General features: G+C 37.0%; 1 protein-coding gene across 2 annotated transcripts in view; it reads right to left on the bottom strand.

The window, feature by feature from the left end:
• Positions 1-12649, bottom strand: part of DMC1 (DNA meiotic recombinase 1) — a 39730-nt gene that overhangs the window by 16420 nt on the left and 10661 nt on the right. Inside the window, exons 6-12 of one of the 2 annotated variants that reach the window (XM_079937424.1) lie at positions 11079-11131; positions 9489-9530; positions 8303-8375; positions 4563-4654; positions 4074-4147; positions 3827-3941; positions 2953-3013 (exon numbers count right to left, since the gene is read on the bottom strand). In XM_079937424.1, coding sequence (XP_079793550.1) covers positions 2953-3013; positions 3827-3941; positions 4074-4147; positions 4563-4654; positions 8303-8375; positions 9489-9530; positions 11079-11131 — 510 coding nt within the window. The remainder of the gene's footprint in view (positions 1-2952; positions 3014-3826; positions 3942-4073; positions 4148-4562; positions 4655-8302; positions 8376-9488; positions 9531-11078; positions 11132-12649) is intronic. The other variant, XM_079937423.1, reaches the window with a different exon arrangement.

Here is a 12649-nt window from a genome sequence, read left to right as displayed (position 1 = left end):
GAGGCAAGGCACATAGTCTCTGTTGTTCACTAGTGAATTCCTAGAACCTTGATATATAGTAGATTTTCAATAAATATATACTGAATGAATAAATGATTGATTTCCCCCTCCTCAATTTTTTTAACTTGCTTGGACTTCCCTGGTGATCCAGTGGTTAAGACTCTGTACTTCCACTGAGGGGGCATGGGTTCGATCCCTGGTAGGGGAGATAAGATCCTGCATGCCGCATGGTGCGGCCAATAAAACTCAAAAAACAAACAAACAAAAAGATCTTGCTTAAAACCTTTCACGTAATTAATACTTTTCACATTGGAATCTCCTGTAATTAAGTAGAAAATATCATAAAAGCGTATTGAAAAGTGAGAGCTATAGCAAACTGCAGAAGATGCAGCAATACTCTTAGCGTTTAGTTTAGAAAATGCCTAAAGAGAGATACATTCATTTCAGCACAATTTACATAATTTAGAATATCATATCAAATATCTTCTAATATATATGTCAATGACTGATTTATCTGCTACCAAATGATGTACTGACTCAGTTTTAAAGTAACAGAACTTTGTACTGCAACCATCAGAGTGATGATTTAAGCAAAAATCTGCAATGGATATTATTAAATCCACTGGGTGCAAAACATGATATTTACACAAGTCTCAAAGTATCACCTCACAAATTACTTATTAATTACAAACAGGAGAAGGTCTTTTACAATGGAGAAATCTTGTGAACACCATCTTAATCACATGATCAGACTTATCACTAATAAAGGGACAAACTGCCTCCTGATGTGATATATGGAAAAGGTCATAACATTACTTATATATTAGTAGTTTTCCTGCCAAAAGTGTTTAACATTTCAAATAATGAGAAAAAAATCAACTCCAAATTGAGAGACATTCTGAAAAACAGTTGGCCTGTGCGCTTCAAAAATGTCACTCACTCCCAATACAGGGGGCATGGGTTCAATCCCTGGTTGGCGAACTAAGATCCCGCATGCTGCACAGCGCCACCAAAAAAGAAAGTCAGTGTCACAAAAATCTAACGAAGGTTGAGGAACTGTTTTGGTTAAAGGAAACTAAAGAGACATGACAAGTACATGGGATGCATGATCCTTAACTGATCCTGAATCAAAAACAAAACAAGAAACCCCCCAAACTACAAAGGATATTATTGGAACAATTGGAGACACTTGACTATAACTGTGTATTGGATAAATAGTACACCAATGTTAAATTCCCTGACTGTGCTAATTATGTTGTAGTTATGTAGAAGAATGTTCTTGTTCTTAGAAGAGATATGCTGAAGTACTAAGAAGTGATGTGTCATGATGTCTGCAAATAATTCTCACTGGTTCGGAGAAAACAACTCTCAAAAGGTTCACAAAACATATACACTTTTACATATATGAGCATGTATGTGTACGTAGCATATAGAGAGATTTTACATACACACGCACACACACAAACACATAGAGGGAAAAAATGTGGCAAAATGTTAACAACTGATGAAAATAGGCAAATGATATTTGTGGATTCATTATGCTAGTCTTGGAACTTTTCTCTGGCTAAAATTATTATAAATAAGAAGTTGCTGAAAAGACCTTTAAAAAAGCAGTACAGGGCCTTCCCTGGTGGCACAGTGGTTGAGAGTCCGCCTGCCAATGCAGGGGACACGGATTCGTGCCCCGGTCCGGCAAGATCCCACATGCCGCGGAGCGGCTGGGCCCGTGAGACATGGCCACTGAGCCTCTGCGTCCGGAGCCTGTGCTCCGCAACGGGAGAGGCCACAACAGTGAGAGGCCCACATACTGTAAAAAAAAAAAAAAAAAAAAAAAGCAGTACATAGATTCAGGGCTATTTTGACTGCTTACTCAGATACATAATGCTCAAAACTCGATGGTGGCAACTGAACTTTCTTTGAATTTTCTGTTTTTGTTTTTTTTTTTAATATTTATTTATTTATTTGGCTGCGCCGGGTCTTATTTGTGGCATGCAGGATCTTTCTTTTCTTTAGTTGCGGCTTGCAGGATCTTTTAGTTGTGGCATACAGGATCTAGTTCCCTGACCAGGGATCGAACCTGGGCCCACTGCATTAGGCGACAGAGCCTCTACCACTGGACCACGAGGGAAGTCCTTATTCGAACTTTCTGTTTCACTATACTACTTTAACTCTCCTTGTCTTTCTTTCTTTTTTTTATTAAATTTAATTTTATTTATTTTTTTATACAGCAGGTTCTTACTAGTTATTCATTTTATACATATGTCAATCCCAACCTCCCAATTCATCACACCACCATCTCCTTGTCTTTCTATTCACTGCCATCTTTCAAGCAGAGCCATCAATATGTATGTTATGTGCACAACTATTTCAACAAATTCTGAATATGCCTAGTGTGGAGTGAAATTCTGTTTCTTCAAACAGGAGACTTCTCTCATAGCAAGTCTCTTATAAATATATAAGAGACCCATAAATATATCTCATGTATATCCTGTAAATATAAATATATTATATTTATATAATAATAAATATATAAATTAAATATATATCTCATGTGTATCCTGTAGAGAGCCTGCTTTTTTTGTTTGTAGGCTAACAGCTTATCAGTGCATTAGAAACCATTCATGTATCTGGAATATACATTTTTATTTCCCTAAGATCTTTTTCTTATTGTCCTCCAATATCCTTTTAGTCCTAGACAAAAAGGAACCCAAAGTATCTCTGAAAATAGTTAAACTATTGCTTTGTTTTATCAAAAAACTAGAGAAGAATAGATCTGGATAACAAATAAATGATATTTGCAATTATGAAGTAATATGCACTGTGCAAAAAGTGATTTGTGACATATCTGTGTCCACATCAAGGCTGATGATTTTTGAATTATTTCCTATTCTACACTCTAACCCTTTTGATATTAACTTTTGTGAAATACAAAAGCAGAATATTAGGGCTTACGTCATAGTTGCTCCTGGGTCAGCAGTCATTTGATTGGTCACAAACACAGCCACATTATATTCTGCATCAAGAAATAAAATTAAGAAACTAAGAGAATGACAATGTGAATATTAAAAGTTCATTGCTTAGATTTCAGAGTTTAGAAATATTGTGCCATGAATTTATTTGATGAACAAGATTACATTCCTGTTTTTTCATTGATATCTTAAATTAAAGTTATTATTGTTATCTTATTTAGATACCTTATTGTATTAGAATCAGTATTTTTGGTTTAAAAAAAGAGTTGTATTCCCATGAAGGAAATTTTATTTTTAATAAATGGATTGCCTCCTGACATTATTCTGAGCTTCTCTGAAAAACCTACTTAGCAAACAGTCACAGGTGCTATTTTGATATCACCATTTATTTTAAAAATCTACCTTCTGAGGGACTTTCCTGGTGGCACAGTGGTTAAGAATCCGCCTGCCAAGGCAGGGGACACGGGTTCAAGCCCTCGTCCAGGAAGATCCCACATGCTGCAGAGCAACTAAGCCCGTGTGCCACAACTACTAAGTCTGCTCTCTAGAGCCCGCGAGCCACAACTACTGAGCCCATGTGCCACAACTACTGAAGCCCGCATGCCTAGAGCCCGTGCTCCGCAACCAGAGAAGCCGCTGCAGTGAGAAGCCTGCATAGCGCAACAAAGAGTAGCCCCCGCTCACCGCACCTAGAGAAAGCCCGCGCACAGCAGTGAAGACCCAATGCAGCCAAAAAAAAAAAAAAAAAAAGAGTAACCCCTGTTCGCTGCAACTAGAGAAAGCCTGCGCACAGCAATGGAGCCAAAAATAAATAAATAAATAAATTTATTTTTAAAAAATTAAGGAAAAAAATCTACCTTCTGAGATTTTTTGGAGTCGTGACAACATCTGGGCCAGTTTTTGCTGCCGTTCAGCCAACTCCCCACGACCACTGAAATCCACTCGGAAAAGTGCCATTATTGAATCAATGATCTGTGTAGGATTAATGTAAAAATAAATAATGCATTTGGAAATGGAAGGAAGAAGTTAATTTGAATTGGAATCAATAGAAGAAAGATAATATGCTAAATAGTTCTAGACTGAGCAATATTTAGAAGCTCGTACCAACAGTTTGAAGATGCCAGCTTCTTCATGGAACTTTGCTGCTACATAATCAAGTAGCTCCATCTGATGTTCACCTGATGGGAAATGCAGTGGGAAAATGTTATAAAAACTAGAAGCAGCAGAGGCTAAGATCATGTATGTTCTTGGGAGTCAGGCAAAAGAGAGTCCTTGAAGGATTTTCTTAATTATTTATGACTTTATTAAATATGATTTCATATTCTGCCTTAGCATACATACCAAATGCTACCTTATCCAAAAAGAATGTTACTCTCCATTTCAAAGACAAAGAATAAGAAATAATTTGAGAGCATTTCAATGTCTAAGGACTTACCAGATGATAAAATTTGTGGACTGACTAAATAAATTTGGAGAAAGGTAAAATATGAAGAGAAAAGGATAGCGTCAAAATGTTGTAAGCATCACTCAAATAATAAATCAGTGCTGCCAACCTTAAAACAGCCTAAGCATCCAATTGCATGGGGCTCTTACTAGTATATGCACGTGCATAAAGTACATTGTCCAGGACTGCATCATGGTCTACGCTGAAGCGATCAGCAATGTCCCGAAGGCGATCTGGACGGCTGGAGTATGCCAGGATTAAGGATTCAATAAATCAATTCCAAAAAGTTTAGACAACAACTACAAAAAATAATACCGTAAGCAAGTGTATCAAAGAGAGGCAAAACACTGTACCTGCAAACGTATTCTGGAGGATGCCAATAATCACTTAAAATCTATATTAGACTTTGTTTTTCATAAGTGCCTCAATTAATGAATACCTTAGGTAGTGATAACAGTGATAGAAATAATGAGACAGTAATGAATTTAAATATTAAATTATCTAAACAATAACCTTGGAAGTTAGTTGTTATGGCCTCTATTACATTTTACAAAGGAGGACACTGACAAACAGAGATTAGGCAAATGACTCAGGATTATGCAGCAAATCAGTTCCAAGAGAAAAACTAGAAACTAAGATTTGTGACTCTCTGTTGTTCTCAGTTCAATAAATATAGACCTAGTCAAGGAAGATAATATCACGGAATTATAATTCAAGTCACTTCAAAGTGAATTAATTCACTCTCTTCATATTCCTCACTTGTTCAACATGAAATAGTTTAATATATCACTAACCACGTGTTGCCAACAAATGATAAATTTGACTATATAAACCAAAGAGTCAAAAAAGTAACTTCAAGAGTCCAGAAGGGAATTACTATCATATAGTTTTTTGTTTATTTAGGGTTTAAAATCCACTTTCTTCTAAAGGAGTTGTGTTAGCATTCTGAAATTAGTAAATTCATAGGGGGGCAAATTCAGTGTACCTGAAAAGGTATTCTGGAAGATGCTAATAATCACTTATACCTATCTAGACTGTAAAGGAGTAATAAACATTCTTTATAGGTCTTTGGTGATCCTAACAATATGTCTATAATATTCTCTAAAGTGAAGTAAGATAAAATAAAATGCACATCTGTGGTCTCATTTCACTTTGTTTACAGTATTTGTATAATACTGATCATACTATAAGTAACTGTAAAGTAAGGACCATTTTTAACCTTATTTGTGACACTTGGAACTAGTTCAGTAAACATTGAATTGAATTGTCTCGAGGACTTCCCAGCCATCTCTGTCCTACAGCACTATATATGTTTTCTTCAGAGCTTTAGTGACAGCCACTTAAATCTTCTATTGCTGCTGAGTATACCCAGTAGATGTTTCTGGTGGACAAATCAAAGAAGACAAGGAATTGGAAGAAGCAATAAAAAATGTTTTTCACTATGTCAGTTTTTACAAAGCCGGGTGACTATGTAACCAGGAATGTAAAAGTTGGACTTATGCTGAAGGGAAGTTCAAATCAATTTACAAACGTTTATTAACTGATTCCCATATGGAATCGGTTACCATATTAACCAATTACCAGTGCAAGGCACTGTGGAGGATTTAAGGGTCATAAGATAATCTATGCCATAGGTAAGTGTAAAACATAATTATGTAGGCAAAATATAAACACATAAAAAGACAAGTACCACGAGAGAGCAGTATACATGTAAGAGACTCTGAAAGAGTGAGAACATTCCACTCGGGTCCCTGCATGTCCTTGTTCCTCCCAGCTGTTCCTCCCTATTCCCTCTTGCATATGACCTGGCTCCTAACTGTTTCTTTCAGCCATTCTTGATAAAATCCAAATTGCCCAAACAGTGGCAGCTATTCTGCAAGAACAATTCCTCCCTCTCAAGAACCATCCTTAATCAACTGTTTCTGAAACTAGCTGAACTCCAGCTGAGCGCCTCTTCCTACAGTCCTATTGTTAAAAAGAATGTCCTCTGAACCTGATATCTCCTCAAACTACAGTATTTCTTCTATTTATTGGTTAATTACACACTGCCTCAATTCCTTACTGTTTATTTGCAACAAGCTTCCATCATCTTACTTTACTGCAAATGGCCTCTTGGACTCTTAATTGCAAACCTCAGTGATCTTTTTCAGTTTGCACCTTCTCTCTCTCTCTCTCTGTGGAACATCACTGACTACCATTTTCTTCTTGAAACTTTCCTTATGCTTAGCATCCACAACCAGATATCCTCTTACTTTGTCTGTCTTTATTGATTCGTCTTTTTAGTCCCTCTTCCTAGACATAGGCACACCCCAAAGTTATGTTCTCAGTTCTCTTCTCTTCTCTCTATGCAAGTTCTCTTGCCTCCCCCTGGCTATTCCATCCATATCCTTGGCCCTACCCTTTTCTCAAGCTGAGCCCAACATTTCCAACTGCCATATGGATGTCCCTCTGTACCTCATATTTGACATATTAAAATGAAACATCACCTTTTCTCTGAAATATGATCTTCCCAATTCTGTCATCATTATTCTCCTAGTATCTAGACAAACTTAAGAGTGGTTTCCCAAGCCTCTCTTTCCTTTGTCTACCAAATACAGTCATCAAATCTCATTGCTTGCCTAGAATATTACAAAAGAATCCAATTTACACCCATCATCCAGCTTCAAGACCCTTCATGTCTAAGACCCACCTTTCCAGTCTTGCTTTCTGAAATAACTTACACTTCAATAAAACTGCAATTCTTTTTGTTACCCAAACAGGTTCTTCTCTTTTTCCTTCTGTATTTTTGTTTAATGCAGACCTTTTCCTTTATTTGAGGCCATGACTTTGAGTGAGTCAATAACCTTCTAGCTATTAAGTTAAATCTTTGGAGAAGTAAGAGAATTAAAAACAAATAGGATGTAATTTCCTCTCATGTATTTGTTTCATCAATTTTATACCAAACCCATTTGGAGAAGTGAAACCTTTTTTTAAAAAAGGTGATTTGAGGGATTTCCCTGGTGGCGCAGTGGTTAAGAATCAGCCTGCCAGTGCAGGGGACACGGGTTCGAGCCCTGGTCCGGGAAGATCCCACATGCCGCGAAGCAACTAAGCCCGTGCGCCACAACTACTGAGCCTGAGCTCTACAGCCCGTGAGCCACAACTACTGAGCCCGCATGCCACAACTACTGAAGCCCATGACCTAGAGCCTGTGCTCTGCCACAAGAGAAGCCACTGCAATGAGAAGCCCGTGTACTGCAACAAAGAGTAGCCTCTGCTCGCCGCAACTAGAGAAAAGCCCACATGTAGCAACGAAGACCCAACACAGCCAAAAATAAATAAATAAATAAAATAAATTTTAAAAAACAACTATGAAAAAAGGTGATTTGAACATAGAAAACAAACTTATGGTTACCAAAGGGGAAAGAGTGGTGGGGAGGGATAAATTAGGAGTTTGGGATTAACATATACACACTAATATATATAAAATAGATAACCAACAAGGACCTACTGCCTACTGTATAGCACAGGGAACTATACTCAATATTTTGTAATAACCTAATAACCTATAAGGGAAAAAGAATCTGAAAAAGTATATATATATATATATATATATATATATATATATATGTATATTAAACTGGATCACTTTGCTGTACACCTGAAACTAACACAACATTGTAAGTCAACTATACTTCAATAAAAAAAATAAATAAATAAATAAAATAAAAATTTCAGGGGGAAAAAGTGATTTGCAAACTCGACTAGCAACTGTTTTCCCTTGGCTTTTCTCATTATTGCTGGTTTACAGGGTGATCACAAAATGGCATATTTCAAACAAATTCTCTTTTATAGTAACAGTACTATATCTCACTATTATGTTAGCAACTTGTTTAAATAAAAGGGTTACAAAGTATTTTCTGTGTCAATGAAGATAATCTTTCCTCCTGAGTAGCCACCTGCTCCTGGAAGTTGAGCTGTCACTAGAAAGCAATTAAAATTTAGTTAATATTAGTAAGAGTGAATAAACTTTGTACAAATGTGTATATAAATTAATATGGTATTTAGGCTGGTTGCAACTCTCTAGTCATGTAGCAAAGAATAATGATCTTTTAGTTTCTAAACAGCATGCTATATTTTTATATTACTAACCAGTGGTAAGATTATAAGTATTCTGCCAGCATAGTAGTAATTCAACAAAGAATGTCAATATCTTTCACAATGGGAGATATTCATGAAATTTAGTTCTCCTAAAGAAGTGGAATTTAAGTATCACTAACTTTTTTCTATAAGAAATAACCATAAATATAATTTATGCTACATAACTCATTTAAGTAACTTTTCGATTAATGTATATCAAAATTTTAAATGTATTTTCTTTATATGTAGTAGTTAACACTAAGGAATTACTCTACATAAAGTACATACATTATTTCATTTATTTTTCAAAACAACCCTAAGTTTGGCACTATCATTACTCCTGTTTTACTGATAGGGAAAATCTGAAAGGTGAAGCAACTTGCCCCAGGTCACACAGCTATTATTGGCAGAGCTATTTTGATGCCAGAATCCCCTTATTAAACACTTTTCCATGCTCCTTCTACTTAGGTCAAAGAAATGTAGTGTAATGTCTTTATGCAAAAGGAGGTATTTTTGCTTATTTTGCTTTAGAAACATTTAAGTCTTTTTTAGTTCCAACCTTACTCTATGGAAAGTAAGGAATTCTAGGCCTCAAAAGATTCTGTGACATTCTCATAAATACAATATGGAAAAGATAGAATGGGAAAAATCGAGACCGTGAATGAATACCTCTCTCCACCAACACATTCATATACCCATTTACCTCCTCCGTATTTCCATTCAGGTGTTCAGAGTGCAGTATATACAACATCACCTCAAGCATCACATATTCAAAGACCAGCTCTGGTATTTGTGTAACCATGGGCAGTTTATGTAATGTCTCTGAGTTTTAGTTTCCTTGCAAGTTTGTTCAGATTACATGAGATTATGTAAGTACCAGGCACAAAGTAGAATAGTAAGTGATCGCTATGATTATTATTGCTATTGCTATTATTGTTGTTGTTACATATCCTTACCACAGAGGGTATGAGAGAGTTGGGTTTTTCCAGTTCGAAATTCTGTGAAATATAGAAAAAAAAATACATAGTTAATTTTTAGATATTTTCATAAAGAATAAATATGGCCTCAGAGTATGGTTTTCTTTTCCAACTGTCAAATCTCACACATAAAGTACCTCTGTGTCATGAATGGATTCTGCATATATGAGTACCAGTAGTAAAAACAACTTTTAAAAGGTTTTCTTTTTCAGAACTGTCCTTTAGATAATAATTAACTTAAACCAAATTTTCCTTAGGAATAGTTATATAAATGAAAGTTTAAGACTCCACCACAGGAATGAGAGTCTGGGGTTCTCCCACTGACCTGGGATCCTCAGATTGGTGGTATTCCCTAGCTACCAACAAAAGCAAATTCTCTCCGGAGAAAAATGTCCCCACTCACCAATTTAGGCCTATTGAACTCCAACAGATTAAAATCAAGAAATAAGCTCACAAATATCAATGAATACAACAGCAGGTAAGCCATTAAGACTGAGAGTCAACTGAAATAAACACAGATTTATTTCTCCAAGTCAACAGAAACATCAACACCAAAAAAACAAAACAAAAAACAGGGACTTCACTGGTGGTCCAGTGGTTAAGACTCCACGCTCCCAATGCAGGAGGCCCGGGTTCCATCCCAGGTCAGGGAACTAGATCCTGCATGCTGCAACTAAGAGCCCACATGCTGCAACTAAAAGATCCCGTGGGGGCTTCCCTGGTGGTGTAGTGGTTGGGAGTCTGCCTGCCGATGCAGGGGACGCGGATTCGTGCCCCGGTCTGGGAGGATCCCACATGCCGTGGAATGGCTGGGCCCGTGAGCCATGGCCGCTGAGCCTGCGCATCCGGAGCCTGTGCTCCGCAACGGGAGAGGCCACAGCAGTGAGAGGCCCGCGTACCGCAAAAAAAAAAAAATCCCGTGTGCTGCAACTACGACCTGATGCAGCCAAATAAATAAATAAATAAAATAAATATTAAAAAAAAACACAAACAACAACAACCAAAAAACAGATTTAGTTCTCTGAGGACTGAAAATACTGGAACTGTCAGGAATAGTACGTAACATAGCTATGCATGAACCTTTTTTTTTTTTGACCACACTGTGTGGCCCGTGGGATTCTAGTTCCCCAACCAGGGACCAAACCTGGGTCCTTGGCAGTGAGAGCGCAGAGTCCTAACCACTGGACCGCCAGGGAATTCCTGACATTTTTTTTTAATAGAGGATACAATAAGGGAAGGGAAATCTATTCTCTATGTTCCTGAAACATGTATTTCTTAGAAATAATATCTGTCTCATTATACAACTACCCTCTGAAGGTATGAGAGAAAAAAATTCTAATCTCTTCTATAGGAATCAGAGATAAAAAGATGAAAAATGCCAATAAAACTCATCTGTTAATGTTGGAATATATTTTAATTGCAGCCCAGAATGATCTTGCATTATGATAACTGATATTTCATCATAAGTTCCCAAATAGATACAATTTACAATTGACTACTTAATTATATATATGGGTGTGTATATATACACATATTTTTCATATAACAAAATATTAACGTTCTACCTACCTCCAAAAGCTTCTGTGATTGCCATGCTTTCAATTCCACCTCCTAGCAACTTACTAGAAATAGAAAGTAAGCTTTAGTAACGGGAACAGAAATAGAGATATCAAGAAAGGAGAAAGTGCTAATATCATTAGTATCATTTCTATCTATCTATATACCTTTCTATCTGTCCAACATGAACAGGAATTCTTGGCTGAATAAATGGCTTCCCACCTGTTTAGATCACAGGTTATACTGTGTATGGGCAGGGGGATCAACAAAACAATTTATAAGCCCTGTTGTTCTTAACTCCTGTGTACCAATAGGAAATGGACTATGCAGGGCTTATATTTCAGTAATTCTAAAGAACTGAACTGGAGTGCGAATAAATGATTTTTAGTTATTAATTGGGTTTTTCATATTGTGCTGGGACTATGTTTCTAAAAGTCAACTGAATATCCAATTTTTTTTAATGTACTGAAAAACATGGAAAATAGATATTAGGAGAATCCAGTGATTGTCACCATGATTGGCTTATCTCACACAAACCAAATTCTATGAAGAACATGTCAGAATAGAAAATATTCAAAGATGTGACAGGTAACGCTAGCAGATAGAAGAATAACTGTCAGATTTTGATAGCATGCACTTAACTGGTAATGCAGTGACTCAGCGCATTTAATACATACTCTTGATATGGAAAGATCTAAAGTTAATTAATCTCATTCATTCATTTAATGCAACAAATATTAATTATGGCAATTGTGCTAAGACCTGGTAAGAGCACTTTTAAAATCTTTGTAGTTATTTATTTATTTTTGGCTGCGTTGGGTCTTTGTTGCTGTGCACCGGCTTTCTCTAGTTGCGGTGAGTGGGGGCTACTCTTCGTTGTGGTGCACGGGCTTCTCATTGCAGTGGCTTCTCTTGTTGCAGAGCACGGGCTCTAGGTGCATGGGCTTCAGTAGTTGCAGAAAGCGGGCTCAGTAGTTGTGGCTCACAGGCCCTAGAGCGCAGGCTCAGTAGTTGTGGCGCATGGGCTTAGTTGCTCCGTGGCATATGGGATCTTCCCAGACCAGGGCTCGAACCCGTGTACCCTGCACTGGCAGGCTGATTCTTAACCACTGCGCCACCAGGGAAGCCCAAAATTCTTTGTAGTTTTTATTAGCATGACTTTTGGGACATGGTCACAGATTAGACAAAGCTTTAAGAGATGGATAATCTAACAGATTTACACTTACGTAGTTTAAGAGAGCAGCTTAAATGTAAATTGAAGTAATGTTGGAAGTTATTCGCAGATTTAGTGAGGGCTATGGACTTTAATGAGAAAAAGAAAAATCTAGATACTGACCCGCATAAAGGACATGGTGGAGAGACCACTCCATTTGGTGGGTTGGCCAAAAAGTTCGTTCGGGTTTTCTGCAAGATGTTCTGGAAAAACCCTAACAAACTTTTTGGCCAACCCAATACTTAGGGATTCTATAAACCTACCAACTATTAAAGAGAGTTTTATTGATACTTGGCCCTCCTCATCTTGAGAAAAATCACCCTGAAAGGCTATAGCTCTGGAAAATCTCAGACAAAATTTCTGGTTGATA

This window comes from Stenella coeruleoalba, assembly GCF_951394435.1.
Source record: "Stenella coeruleoalba genome assembly, chromosome: 11".
NCBI classification, from domain to species: domain Eukaryota; kingdom Metazoa; phylum Chordata; class Mammalia; order Artiodactyla; family Delphinidae; genus Stenella; species Stenella coeruleoalba.
The sequence above is the reverse complement of the archived record's forward strand: the minus strand, read 5'-3'. Positions and strand labels throughout refer to the sequence as shown.